The sequence below is a fragment of the Bubalus bubalis genome, chromosome 20 (genome assembly GCF_019923935.1).
Source record: "Bubalus bubalis isolate 160015118507 breed Murrah chromosome 20, NDDB_SH_1, whole genome shotgun sequence".
Taxonomy (NCBI): domain Eukaryota; kingdom Metazoa; phylum Chordata; class Mammalia; order Artiodactyla; family Bovidae; genus Bubalus; species Bubalus bubalis.
The window spans coordinates 29,125,004-29,140,603 of NC_059176.1; the positions used below are offsets into that span (position 1 = coordinate 29,125,004).

The 15,600-nt window shown below is 38.0% G+C and overlaps 1 protein-coding gene across 2 annotated transcripts in view; it reads right to left on the reverse strand.

The window, feature by feature from the left end:
- SCFD1 (sec1 family domain containing 1) overlaps positions 1-15,600 on the reverse strand; it is a 112,256-nt gene that overhangs the window by 68,356 nt on the left and 28,300 nt on the right. For both annotated transcript variants that reach the window (XM_025271511.3, XM_044932964.2), the window contains exon 10: positions 13,343-13,442. In XM_025271511.3, the coding sequence (XP_025127296.1) occupies positions 13,343-13,442 (100 nt within the window). The remainder of the gene's footprint in view (positions 1-13,342; positions 13,443-15,600) is intronic.

Below are 15,600 nucleotides of genomic sequence, written 5' to 3' on the forward strand. Positions count from 1 at the left end.
TCAAATTTTACCCCACAAAGAGACAATCAGCCAAATGCAGAAATGTCATGAAGCTTAAGAAAATGAGTTGGGGGGCGGTCCTAAGATGGTGGGGGAAAAGGACGAGGAAACCACTTTCTCCCGCACAAATTCATCAAAAGAACATTTGATGCTGAGCAAATTCCACAAAACAACTTCTGAATGCTGGCAGAGGACATCAGGCACCAAGAAAGGCAGCCCATTGTCTTTGAAAGGAGATGGAGAAGTCCTGAGGGTACTGTAAGAATAAGACTGAAAACCAGAGGCAGGAGGCTTAAGTCCAAAACCTATGAACACCAGAGAACTCCTGACTCCAGGGAACATTAATCGATAGGAGCTCATCAAAAGCCTCCAAACCTACACTGAAACCAAGCACCACCCAAGGGCCAACCAGTTCCAGAGCAAGACATACCAGGCTAATTCTCCAGCAGCGCAGGAACATAGCCCTGAGCATCAATATACAGGCTGCCCAAATTCACACCAAACCCGTAGACATTTCAAAACTCACTACTGGACACTTCATTGCACTCCGGAGAGAAGTCCAGCTCCACCCACCAGAACAGGGACACAAGCTTCCCTAACCAGGAAACCCTGACAAGCCACCCATCCAACCCCACCCACAGCGAGGAACCTCCACAATAAAGAGGAACCGCAAACTGCCAGAATATGGAAAGGCCACCCCAAACACAGCAATATAAACAAAATGAAAAGGCAGAGAAATACTCAGCAGGTAAAGGAACAGAATAAATGCCCACCAAACCAAACAAAAGAGGAAGAGATAGGAAATCTACCTGATAAAGAATTCCGAATAATGATAGTGAAAATGATCCAAAATCTTGAAAACAAAATGGAGTTACAGATAAATAGCCTGGAGACAAGGATCAAGAAGATGCAAGAAAGGTTTAACAAGGACCTAGAAGAAATAAAAAAGAGTCAATATATAATGAATAATACAATAAATGAGATCAAAAACACTCTGGAGGGAACCAACAGCAGAATAATGGAGGCAGAAGATACAATAAGTGAGGTAGAAGATAGAATGGTAGAAATAAATGAAGCAGAAAGGAAAAAAGAAAAAGAATTAAAAGAAATGAGGACAACCTCAGAGACCTCTGGGACAATGTTAAACACCCCAACATTCGGATCATAAGAGTCCCAAAGAAGAAGACAAAAAGAAAGACCATGAGAAAATACTTGAGGAGATAATAGTTGAAAACTTCCCTAAAATGGGGAAGGAAATTGTCACCCAAGTCCAAGAAACCCATAGTCCCAAACAGGATAAACCCAAGGCAAAACACCCCAAGACACATATCAAACACAAAGATCAAACACAAAGAACAAATATTAAAAGCAGCAAGGGAAAAACAACAAATAACATACAAGGGGACTCCCATAAGGATAACAGCTGATCTTTCAATAGAAACTCTTCAGGCCAGAAGGGAATGGCAAGACATACTTAAAGTGATGAAAGAAAATAACCTACAGCCCAGATTACTGTATCCAGCAAGGATCTCATTAAAATATGAAGGAGAAATGAAAAGCTTTACAGACAAGCAAAAGCTGAGAGAATTCAGCACCACCAAACCAGCTCTCCAACAAATGCTAAAGGATCTTCTCTAGACAGGAAACACAGAAAGGGTGTATAAACTCGAACCCAAAACAACAAAGTAAATGGCAACAGGATCATACTTATCAATAATTACCTTAAATGTAAATGGGCTGAATGCCCCAACCAAAAGACAATGACTGGCTGAATGGATACAAAAATAAGACCCCTATATATGTTGTCTACAAGAGACCCACCTCAAAACAGGGGACACATACAGACTGAAAGTGAAGGGCTGGAAAAAGATATTCCAGCAAATAGAGACCAAAAGAAAGCAGGAGTAGCAATACTCATATCAGATAAAATAGACTTTAAAATAAAGGCTGTGGAAAGAGACAAAGAAGGACACTACATAGTGATCAAAGGATCAATCCAAGAAGAAGATACAACAATTATAAATATATATGCACCCAACATAGGAGCACCACAATATGTAAGACAAATGCTAACAAGTATGAAAGGGGAAATTAACAATAATACAATAATAGTGGGAGACTTTAACACCCCACTCACACCTATGGATAGATCAACTAAGCAGAAAATTAACAAGGAAACACAAACTGTAAATGATACAGTAGACCAGTTAGATCTAATTGATATCTATAGGACATTTCACCCCAAAACAATGAATTTCACCTTTTTCTCAAGCGCACATGGTACCTTCTCCAGGACAGATCACATCCTGGGCCATAAATCTAACCTTGGTAAATTCAAAAAAATTGAAATCATTCCAAGCATCTTTTCTGACCACAATGCAGTAAGATTAGATCTCAATTACAGGAGAAAAACTATTAAAAATTCCAACATATGGAGGGTGAACAACACGCTGCTGAATAACCAACAAATCACAGAAGAAATCAAAAAAGAAATAAGAACATGCATAGAAACGAATGAAAATGAAAACACAACAACCCAAAACCTATGGGACACTGTAAAAGCAGCGCTGAGGGGAAGGTTCATAGCAATAGTCTTACCTTAAAGTTAAATAAATAACCTAACTCTACACCTAAAGCAACTAGAAAAGGAAGAAATGAAGAACTCCAGGGTTAGTAGAAGGAAAGAAATCTTAAAAATTAGGGCAGAAATAAATGCAAAAGAAACAAAACAGACCATAGCAAAAATCAAGAAAGCCAAAAGCTGGTTCTTTGAGAAGATAAATAAAACTGACAAACCATTAGCCAGACTCATCAAGAAAAAAAGGGACAAGAATCAAATCAACAAAATTAGAAATGAAAATGGAGAGATCACAACAGACAACACACAAATACAAAAGATCATAAGAGACTACTATCAGCAACTATATAATAACAATAAAATGGACAACCTGGAAGAAATGGACAAATTCTTAGAAAAGTACTTTTCAAAATGGAACCAGGGAGAAATAGAAAATCTTAACAGACCCTTCACAAACACAGAAATCAAAACTGTAATCAGAAATCTTCCAGCAAACAAAAGACGAGGACCAGACGGCTTCACAGCTGAATTTTACCAAAAATTTAGAGAAGAGCTAACACCTATCCTACTCAAACTCTTCCAGAAAACTGCAGAGGAAGGTAAACTTCCAAACTCATCCTATGAGGCCACTATCACCCTAACACCAAAACCAGACAAAGATGCCACAATAAAAGAAAACTACAGGCCAGTATCAGTGATGAACATAGATGCAAAAACGCTTAACAAAATTCTAGCAAACAGAATCCACCTACGTATTAAAAAGATCATACATCATGACCAAATGGGCTTTATCCCAGGTATGCAAGGATTCTTCAATATCTGCAAATCAATCAACATAATACACCACATTAACAAATTGAAAGATAAAAACCATATGATTATCTCAATAGCTGCAGAGAAAGCCTTTGACAAAATTCAACAACCATTTATGATAAAAACCCTCCAGAAAGCAGGAATAGAAGGAACATACCTCAACATAATAAAAGCTATATATGACAAACCCACAGCAAACATTATCCTCAATGGTGAAAAACTGAAAGCATTTCCCCTAAAGTCAGGAACAAGACAAGGGTGCCCACTCTCACCACTACTACTCAACACAATTTTGGAAGTTTTGGCCACAGCAATCAGAGAAAAAAAACAAATAAAAGGAATCCAGATTGGAAAAGAAGTAAAACTCTCACTGTTTGCAGATGACATGATCCTCTACATAGAAAACCCTAAAGACTCCACCAGAAAATTACTAAAGCTAATCAATGAATATAGTAAAGTTGCAGGATATAAAGTTAACACACAGAAATCCCTTGCATTCCTATACACTAACAATGAGAAAACAGAAAGAGAAATTAAGGAAACAATTTCATTCACCATTGCAACAAAAACAATAAAATACTTAGGATATATCTACCTACAGAAACAAAAGACCTATATATAGAAAACTATAAAACACTGGTGAAAGAAATCAAAGAGGACACAAATAGATGGAGAAATATACCATGTTCATGGATTAGAAGAATCAATATAGTGAAAATGAGTATACTACCCAAAGCAATCTATAGATTCAATGCAATCCCTATCAAGCTACCAACGGTGTTTCTCACAGAACTAGAACAAATAATTTCACAATCTGTATGGAAATACAAAAAACCTCGAATAGCCAAAGCAATCTTGAGAAAGAAGAATGGAACTGGAGGAATCAACCTGCCTGACTACTGTGGCTTTGTAGTGTCTACTACAAAGCCACAGTCATCAAGACAGTATGGTACTGGCACAAAGACAGAAATATAGATCAATGGAACAAAATAGAAAGCCCAGAGATAAATCCACGCACCTATGGACACCTTATCTTTGACAAAGGAGGCAAGGATATACAGTGGAGAAAAGACAATCTCTTTAACAAGTGGTGCTGGGAGAACTGGTCAACCACCTGTAAAAGAATGAAACTAGAACACCTTCTAACACCATACACAAAAATAAACTCAAAATGTATTAAAGATCTAAACGTAAGACCAGAAACTAAAACTCCTAGAAGAGAACATAGGCAAAACACTCTCTGACATAAATCACAGCAGGATCCTCTATGACCCAACTCCCAGAATAATGGAAATAAATGCAAAAATAAACAAATGGGACCTAATTAAACTTAAAAGCTTTTGCACAACAAAGGAAACTATAACCAAGGTGAAAAGACAGCCTTCAGAATGGGAGAAAATAATAGCAAATGAAGCAACTGACAAACAACTAATCTCAAAAATATATAAGCAACTCCTGCAGCTCAATTCCAGAAAAATAAGCGACTCAATCAAAAAACGGGCCAAAGAACTAAATAGAAAGAACTAAATAGACATTTCTCCAAAGAAGACATACAGATGGCTAACAAACACATGAAAAGATGCTCAACGTCTCTCATTATCAGAGAAATGCAAATCAAAACCACTATGAGGTACCATTTCCCACCAGTCAGAATGGCTGCTATCCAAAAGTCTACAAGCAATAAATGCTGGAGAGGGTGTGGGGAAAAGGGAACCCTCTTAACACTGTTGGTGGGAATGCAAACTAGTATAGCCACTATACAGAACAGTGTGGAGATTCCTTAAAAAACTGGAAATAGAACTGCCATATGACTCAGCAATCCCACTACTGGGAATACACACCGAGGAAACCAGAACTGAAAGAGACACGTGTACCCCAGTGTTCATCGCAGCACTGTTTATAATAGCCAGGACATGAAAGCAACCTAGATGCCCATCAGCAAATGGATAAGAAAGCTGTGGTACATATACACAATGGAATATTACTCAGCCATTAAAAAGAATACATTTGAATCAGTTCTAATGAGGTGGATGAAACTGGAGCCTATTATACAGAGTGAAGTAAGCCAGAAAGAAAAACACCAATACAGTATATATATGGAATTTAGAAAGAAAGTAATGATAACCTGTTGTGGGAGAGGCCGAGGGTGGGATGATTTGGGAAAATGGCATTGAAACATGTATATTATCATATGTGAAACAAATCACCAGTCCAGGTTTAATGCATGAGACAGGGTGCTTGGGGCTGGTGCACTGGGATGACCCAGAGGGATGGTACGGGGAGGGAGGTGGGAGGGGGGTTCAGGATGGGGAACATGTATATACCCATGGCGGATTCATGTCAATATATGGCAAAACCACTACAATATTGTAAAGTAATTAGCATCCAATTAAAATAAATACATTTATATTAAAAGAAGGAAATGAGTGGTTGTAAAATGTTTTTTAATACCCTTTTATTATATATTAACTTGGAAATGACTTCCTTTTCTTGAGTGGTACGAACAAAATGAACTTTATTAAAGTCCTTATGTATATTAGTATAAATTCTGATCTAATGAGTCAGTAGTGGAGGGCCAAAGGTTCAAAAAAAGGGCACCCAAGATTTGATGAAAAACAAAGATCAACTAAAGGACAAGACACTGTGATGAAATAATGTCCATTACATTTGCTTAAAACTACTCACTGCAGTTCAACAATCAAAACCATAGCCACTGCAACCAAGACATAATAAAAAGGAATCATGACTTTCTAATTACTAATTTTGCTTCTTATATCCTGATAAAGGAAAGGCGCACTGCCAAGTTTTTCATCAGAAGAGTGTCTTTCCCATATTAAATGACAACGATTATCTTCTGATACACAGAGAAGCTGCATGAATTTTCATAGTAGTTTCCAGGGTCCAATATATAAATATTACCAATGTTCTGGATTTTCAGGCAAAAATATTTAATATAAAAAGCAAGTTCCATTTTCAAGTTAAACTTGAAATTCTCATCTAGAACTCTTGCTCCATCTTGTGGAGGTAGAGAGTTTAACTATTAAGGAGTTTAAAAGCTTGGAGAAAACTTCATAAGCTGTGGTTTTTAACAATCATCAACAGCAACAATAACAAAAAACTTTGGTTACAATTGGCTATGCTATCTCAGTTGTAGTTTTTTCATATCTACAAAATGTATTAAAATTAACAAACAGGATTAAGTCAATGTAAGTTGTACAGGTTATTATAAACAATTTTTTTCAAAGAGTATTTTCATAAGACCATTTGTGTTACTGAGAAAAGACGCCTTGAAGAGTAATATGGACTCTGAGAACCTAGCCTCAGAAAGAAAGTTAACTAGAGATGTGCACTTCTCTATTATTTATAACACAAAATAAGAATACCAATAACTCAAATATCTGCAGGAATACATTCTATTGGAATGGGCTGCATGGAGGTTATTTACAACCCATCTATTCTAACCTCCACGTAGGCAGGGATCATGCCCGCTTGGTTTTCCTTAAGTCCCAGTGACCAGCACAGTGTCTGGTACAGAGGAGGCACATAGTATTTGTTGAATTGAATTCCTTGGAAATACATGGATTCCAACTTTTTATTCTGTGAAGATCAGAACAAAGCCCCCAAGTCCCTATCATATACTTCTACCATCCTGTATTTTTAAAATATATTTTAACCTCAAAGAGTAGAAAATAAAAATTATTAACAGTATATTCTATCCCATAAGGATTACAAGGATAATAAAATGTAAAGCATTAAAACAAACTAGTATAAAGATCAGTCAGAAAAACTCATTTCATATTCCTTATTATTCGCATTTCACTCTGGAACAGCAAAAAAATCTCAAAACCAGTATAAGCCTTGCCTAGTTTGGGGGAATGTCTGCTGTAACTTGTGTTTCTGAAGTTCTCTACTGACAGTGGGGACTCAGCTTATTCCTTTATATTGCAATTACCTCTACATACATTTTATTTCCTTCACTCAGAGCAGCACATACTTTCATTTCCTCCAGGAACGCTTCAAGTTCGGGTATTAGAAAGGATCCCAGTATCTCGATGCTCTATACAGCCTCCACATACCAGTGGCAAGAGTGAATATGTGACCTCTGAACTATATGCTCTAAGACCCTTGCTCCCACCCAACAGTCAGGGTCCCACCAATTAAAGCTAATTTGAGACTATCAAAACTACCTCATCATGTCCATCAATCCTTTGGGTCTTTATATTATCCCCTTTCAGATCCCATCTCTCATTCTTACTGGATTCCTGAAACCATTCTGTCTAACCTCTAGAACTTATACTCAGTCATCAGCAAAGTCTCCTATTCTGAACATATATTCTCAACCTCCATTGTACTTTCTTGCTCTAGTTGAACTACAACTGGCAATCCCCTGTAGCCTTCTCAGATAGCAATCACCTTTTTTACTTGTCACACATCTCATACTACTGGACTCAGGATCGGGCTGGGTGTCTTCTTTGTTACTCCCAGACTCTTCCCGTGTCCTCTTCCCTAAAACAACTCCAGCTCTGAAGCCCCCATCATCAGCCTGTAACAATAGTTCTTAAGAAACAATTCTGCTCTTCTTTGGCCTCTGGGTATATGTGACAATGGTTGTCAGAACTAAGGGCTGCTATTGGTATCTAGAGGGTAGAGGTCAAAGATGCTGCTAACCATCCTACAAAGCATATGAAAGCCCCCTACAACAAAGAATTATCAGGCCCCAAATGTCAATAAATGTCAACGCTGGGAAATCCTGGTCTGTAGTTCTGGTCATTAATGCCTCCTTCAGACCTACAGGACACTCTTATCTCTACAATCAACTTTTCTATCATTGACCAATGGAGAATACATAAATATGATGTACTTCTCATTTAAAAATCTTTCTGGGGGGCTCTCCTGATGACTCATTGGTAAAGAATACTCCTGCTAATGTAGGAAACACAAGTTCAATCTCGGGTCTGGGAAGACCCCAAATGCCATGGAGCAACTATGCCGGTGCACCACAACTGTTGAGCCTCTGCTCTGGAGGAGGAACAGCAACTACTGAGCCCTTGAGCCACAACTCCTGATGCCCGCATGCCTCAGAGCCCATGCCCAGCAACAAGAGGCCCATGCACTACAACTAGAGAGTAGCCCCTACTTGTCAAAACTAAAGAAAACATGCAGCAATGAAGACCTAGCACAGCCAAAATACATGAATAAATAACATCATTAAAATCCTATTCACCACTCCCATCTCTAGATGTTGAAAAGCCTCAGAGATCAGTTCTTAGACCTCTTCTCTCGTCTATCTATAGTCATTCCCTTGGTGATCCCATCTTACCTCCTGGTTTTAAATGCCACTTGTATATGAACTACTTCTAAATTTATTTCTCTAGACGTTTCTCCTTAACTTCAGACTCCTATACTGAAGTATAGCTAATATCAACTACCTACCTACCTAATGATATTAGCTATACTTCAGTATTTAAATAAGCACCTCACAATTAATATGTCCAAAACTCAACCTCTGATCTTCCCCCCAAAACTGCTTCTTCCACATCTTTCCCATCTCAATAGTGTTCATTCACAACGACCAAAACTTTGGCATCATCTTTGGCTCTTCTCTCTTCCATCTCACACACAATTCATCAATCAATTCTATTACTCTACATTTAATAGTGATCAATGAAAAGAAATAGAGGAAAACAATACAATGGGAAAGTCTAGAGATCACTTCAAGAAAATTAGAGATACCAAGGGGTAACATTTCATGGAAAGATGGGCATAATAAAGGACAGAAATGTATGGACCTAACAGAAGCAGAAGTTATTAAGAAGAGGTGGCAAGAATACACAGAAGAACCATACAAAAAAGATCTTTATGACCCAGATAATCACAATGGTGTGATCACCAACCTAAAGCCAGACATCCTGGAATGCGAAGCCAAGTGGGCCTTAGGAAGCATCACTATGAACAAAGCTAGTGGAGATGATGGAATGGAATTCCAGTTGAGCTCTTTCAAATCCTAAAAGATGATGCTGTGAAAGGGCTGCACTCAATATGCCAGCAAATTTGGAAAACTCAGCAGTGGCCACAGGACTGGAAAAGGTCAGTTTTCATTCCAATCCCAAAGAAAGGCAGTGCCAAAGAATGCTCAAACTACCGCACAATTGCACTAATCTCACACACTAGCAAAGTAATGCTCAAAATTCTCCAAGCCAGGCTTCAACAAGTACATGAATGGAGAACTTCCAGATGTTCAAGCTGGATTTAGAAAAGGCAGAGGAACCAGAGATCAAATGGCCAACATTCAGTGGATCATCAAAAAAGCAAGAGAGTTCCAGTAAAGTATCTACTTCTGCTTTACTGAGTATGCCGAAGTTTTTGACTGTGTAGATCACAATAAACTGTGGAAAATTCTGAAAGAGATGGGAATACCAGACCACCTGACCTGCCTCTTGAGAAATTTATATGCAGGTCAGGAAGCAACAGTTAGAACTGAACATGGAACAACAGACTGGTTCCAAATAGGAAAAGGAGTATGTCAAGGCTGTATATTGTCACCCTGCTTATTGAACTTCTATGCAGAGTACATCATGAGAAACGCTGGGCTGGAAGAAGCACAAGCTGGAACCAAGATTGCTGGGAGAAATATCAATAACCTCAGATATGCAGATGACACCACTCTCATGGCAGAAAGCAAAGAAGAACTAAAGAGCCTCTTAATCAAAGTTAAAGAGGAGAGTGAAAAAGTTGGCTTGAAACTCAACATTCAGAAAACTAAGATCATGGCATCCGGTCCCATCACTTCATAGCAAATAGATGAGGAAACAGTGGAAACAGTGTCAGACTTTATCTTTTTGAGCTCCAAAATCACCGCAGATGGTGATTGCAGCCATGAAATTAAAAGACACTTGCTCTTTGGAAGAAAAGTTATAACCAACCTAGACAGCATATTAAAAAGCAGAAACATTACTTTGCCAACAAAGGTCCATCTACTCAAAGCTATGGTTTCTCCAGTACTCATGTATGGATGTGAGAGTTGGACTATAAAGAAAGCTGAGCACTGAAGAATTGATGCTTTTGAATTGTTGTGTTGGAGAAGACTCTTGGAGAGTCTCCTGGACTGCAAGGAGATCCAACCAGTCCATCCTAAAGGAAATGAGTCCTGAATATTCACTGGAAGAACTGATGCTGAAGTTGAAACTTCAATACTTTGGCCACCTGATGTGAAGAACTGACTCATTTGAAAAGACCCTGATGCTGGGAAAGATTGAAGGCAGGAGGAGAAGGGGATGACTGAGGATGAAATGGTTGGATGGCATCACCGACTCATTGGACATGAGTTTGAGTAAACTCCGGGAGCTGGCGATGGACAGGGAGGCCTGGCATGCTGCAGACCATGGGGTCACAGAGTTGGACATGACTGAGCAACTGGACTGAACGGAACAGACTATCACAACCATCACCACTTCCATCCTGCTGTATACCTCTACCATCTCTCTCTTTTTTTTTGGTAGACATGCATACTTATTTATTAATCCATTTTCTATTCAAAGGGAGAGAGATATGCAACCTCTCCAGAATGTTTTTTGTCTTGATGCTTTATATTATCTACCATCTCTTAAGATAACTGCAACTCTGAACTGATCTTCTTGACCCTTTCTATGGCCCCAAGGAGTCTTTCAATATATTAGGTTGGCCAAAAAGTCTCTTCTGGTCTTCCCACTACACTGTATGGAAAATAGTAGTTAGGATAGGATGATACCCTCAAAATGTGTATCAGATGTCACTCCTTTACTCAAAACTGCACCTGGCTCTCCACTTCCCTCAAATCAATATCCTGGACTTCCCTGGTGTTCCAGTGCTTAAGAATCCACCTGCCAATGTAGGGGACATAGGTTGTCAAGGAAGATCCCACATGCCACGGGCCAACTAGGTCCCATGTGCCAGAACTACTGAGTCCAGGTGCTGCAACAACTGAAGCGCGCATGCCCTAGAGCCCATGCTCCGCAACAAGAGAAGCCACCACAATGAGAAGCCTGCACACTGCTGGCTCCCCACTCGCCGCAACTGGAGAAAGCTCACATGCGGCAACACAGACCCAGTGAAGAAAAAAAGACAATATTAAAAAAAAAAATCAATATCCTTACAGTGGCCTTTATGCTACACTGCACCCTGTGTTTCGTTTTACTCCATCTCCTGCTACTTTCCCCTGCCTCTCTTGCTCTGGCCACTTTGGCTGCCTTGCCATGTTTTAAAGATATCAGGCATCCTTCTGCCTAGAATGCGAGTAACCATCCCATACAGTTACATAAAGTTAGTATTTTCTCTCCTTTAGATCGTCCCTCAAATGTCTCTTTTTCAGTGCGGTCTTCCCTATTTTAAAACTGCACACCTGTTCACCATTACCTACTTTACTTTTCTGCAGATTACTTTTCACCTTATGAAATATTACATATTTTGTTTATTTATTGCTTGTCTCTCCTACAAGAAAGAATGCTACAAGAAGAAAGGAATATTTTCACTTGCTTTACTGCTAAAACAAGGGTCTAGAATGCTCTGTCAAAGAGTAGGTACTGCAATAGTAGTTCTTGAGCCTCTTATTGATTCATGAGAATTAGTTTCCATGTTCTGCTACTCAGAGTTGAATTCAGCATCCCTTTGATTCTTCCCATTTTCTCTACTGAATCAGAGCTGACCATTATCATTAACACTTATCCTAGAGTCCAGAATGGCAAAGGACTCTAGGATATAGAAGTGCACAGAAGTGCCAGTTTCCATCAGTAATCTTAACATCTCTTACAGATAGAGTCTGTGTTTTAAAGAAATAAACCATTAAACCAAAACCATATCTTCCATGTCTTTCATTTCCTTTCTATATGACCTTTCAGGCAACATTTGCAATAATGACACAATTTAATACCGTACTCCCTAGAAGCCTGGGCTAGAATTCAGTAAATTAGAGAGTGCTGATCTTGGCAGAGTCAATAATTTGGGTTCAAACTCTTTAACTTCTGTGTCTCAATTTTTCTGTCTTACAAACGGGGACAATTCTGGCCCTTTTATATAGTGTGTTATACAGAAATTACTTGTGTACATCTTTTCTTTACATTGCCTTTGAGACTAGGGCTGTTTTTACTTATCTGTGTATATCACATGCTGTTTATAATATTTAGTAGATGAATATATACATGTATAAATACAGATTTTAGTTTCAAGCATGAAATTACCTATGTGGAATTACTTCAGAAAACATACAATGTAATATAAAAAATACTATTTATTTTTATCATAAAATGAGGCTTAACAGATTCCCAGGGAAAAAGGAAAAACAAACAAACAAACAGGTTTTCTCCCCAGGGAGAACAAATTTATTTACTTACTCATTATGAAAAATTTTAAAAAAGTCCAGCCACTCATCTTCCTCCATTCTTTCTTCCCCCATCATTTCAATAATACCACTGACTTATCTTGTAATATAAAGACTATAAATTTGGAACTTTAAACCTCAAGGTTTCACTATTCTCCAGCCTCTACATCCAGTGATTCCAAATTCCATTCCTTTTTTTGTTTCTATTTCTTGGCTGCATCATTCTCATCTGTGTTTCTGTAGTTGTGATGTTAATTTTGGAGAAGGCAATGGCACCCCACTCCAGTACTCTTGCCTGGAAAATCCCATGGACAGAGTGGCCTGGTAGGCTGCAGTCCATGGGGTCGCGAAGAGTCGGACACGACTGAGCGACTTCACTTTCACTTTCACACATTGGAGAAGGAAATGGCAACCCACTCCAGTGTTCTTGCCTGGAGAATCCCAGGGACGGGGGAGCCTGGTAGGTTGCCATCTATGGGGTGCACAGAGTTGGACATGACTGAAGCGACTTAGCAGCAGCAGCAGATGTTAATTTTAAGTTAAGGAGACCACTGAATGTTACTACATGTTAGCAGAAAATGGTATATTTAGTCTCTTACCAGTACATCATGCACCAACGCTTGATATGTCCAAGTATGGTGTAAAGGAGTTGCCAAATCTATGTTTCTGTCAATAAGGACTAATAAGGGCCTTTGGAAGCTGTAAATATATTAAAAAAATTATGTAACTATTGATACCAGTGTATACATCTAAATTCTTCTAATGCTTTCAGTGTACTGTCATTTTGATATAAACAATAAGTATGTTAATATTGATATTCCATAATACTTTTCTTTCTAAAAAGTTTTCAAGTACAAACAAGAAGTGCTTTGGACTATCCTAGAGCCTGTGTATGATATAGGTTATGTCTTAGTCAACTTTCTTAAAGGAAAAAAATATATACAAATGCTTCTACAGAATAATTTTATAGTTATCAAAGAAAGAATAAGTTGCTTCTACTCAGATTTATATTTTACATTTTTTGAGGAAAAAAATGAAAACCCTTTGTCAACTTCAGGAAAAACAATTACAGACAGTAGGATCTTACAAATTCATACAAATGTTCAACAGTTTCATAAATTACAAATTCCATTTTTTTTTCCTGTAAACACAAATTCAAAAAAGCAGACTCAAGAGAAAAGCCTCACAAAAACCCTATCCCACTACATGAAACTAAAACTATGCAACAACAGTAACTAATTATATAATTATTCACTTACCATACACTTCAAGTATTATTTAACTCTATCATTATCATCTAGATGCAAAATAAACTACCTTCAAAGCAAATTGAGGCACAAAGTCATCTGGTTATCATGTGTCTCCAAAAGTCACAGAGTTTTTGCTTTAGAGACACTACTGTATCAAGAGTACACATGAATTTTCAATAAGCATAGCTGCCTGATTATATTTACCATATATATTTTCTCCTGCAAGAGACCTCTGACCATTTCAGTAACCCATTATTCCCTACTGGGTATAAGACAGTGAATTCCCAACTGCACTAATTATAAGACTTGTTGATAAAAAGGCAGGAGTAGCACCCTTACCACCACCTACTATCCTTTATTATTCCCCAGCTAGGTGGGGGGCAGGGAACACAGCCTGTATGGCAGGGTTTCTTAATTCAGCACTATTGACATCTGGGGCTGAAGAATTCCTTATTATGGGGAGTTGTCTTCTGTAGTGTCAAATGTACAGCAGCATCCCACAATGCACCCCTGGATTCCAGTAGCATCTACCCAGTTGTGACAACTGACATGTCTCTAGACATTACCAAATTCTTGGTGAGAATCATTAGCTACAACTGGACTTAAATACATTTAACAATAATCCAACAAAGCTGCCTGCCTGCCTGCCTGCTAAGTTGCTTCAGTCATGTCTGACTTTTTCGACCCCATGACTATACCCCGCCAGGTTCCTCTGTCCATGGGACTCTCCAGGCAGAATACTGGAGTGGGTTACCACACCCTGCTCCCCAACAAGGCTACTGACCCCAATTCAAATAATTTAGAAATGCATATAACAAACTAAGACAATTATATTATGATTTTGTGAATACACTAAAAAAAATTTATCTAAATAAAACAGTGCCTTTATATTAGTTTCTAAGGCCTATACCAGAGCACAATAAAAAAGGAACTGTTCAATAAGGTATGCTACAGTGGTTGCTTCTGTTGGAAAAAAAAAAAAAATTAGATGAGAATTTGATCTCTGCTCTACTTAATAAAAAATATTTAGAAGAATATTTAGAAAGAGCAGTAAAACTGAAGAACAGTTTAACACAGGAAGTGAAATAGCTGAACAAACAATTGAAACACAATGTTAGTGTTAACTCCAAACTATAGGAATAGTATGTAAGACTGCAGGAGCCATCAAATTGACTTGAAGTCTATGCAAGGTTACCATAAAATGGTAATTCCTGGAAGGCAGTTTTCACAGGCTTTATTTATTAATTCACCAAAGATGAGGGGTAACCATTTTCCAAAATACTGTCTGTTCCCCTTGAAATAATTTCTAGCCAATGGCATGGGCTTATTTCTTCACCCCACTATTGTCCATTATTTTTAATAATCAAAAGTTACATGCACTATAATGGGTAGTCTTTAAAAGAGTATTTCTATTCCATAATAATAGAGCCATCAATAACTTTGGTATTATCTATCTATGCTAGACATGGTAACAAAGACAAAAATACTTTGTTGATATTTTAATGTAAAAATGGAAACCAGTTAGTAGACAGGTAGAAACTGACATAGGCATTACAAGTTTTCCACTTACTTTTTTCCATTACTAAAATGCTAAATGATAATTAAAA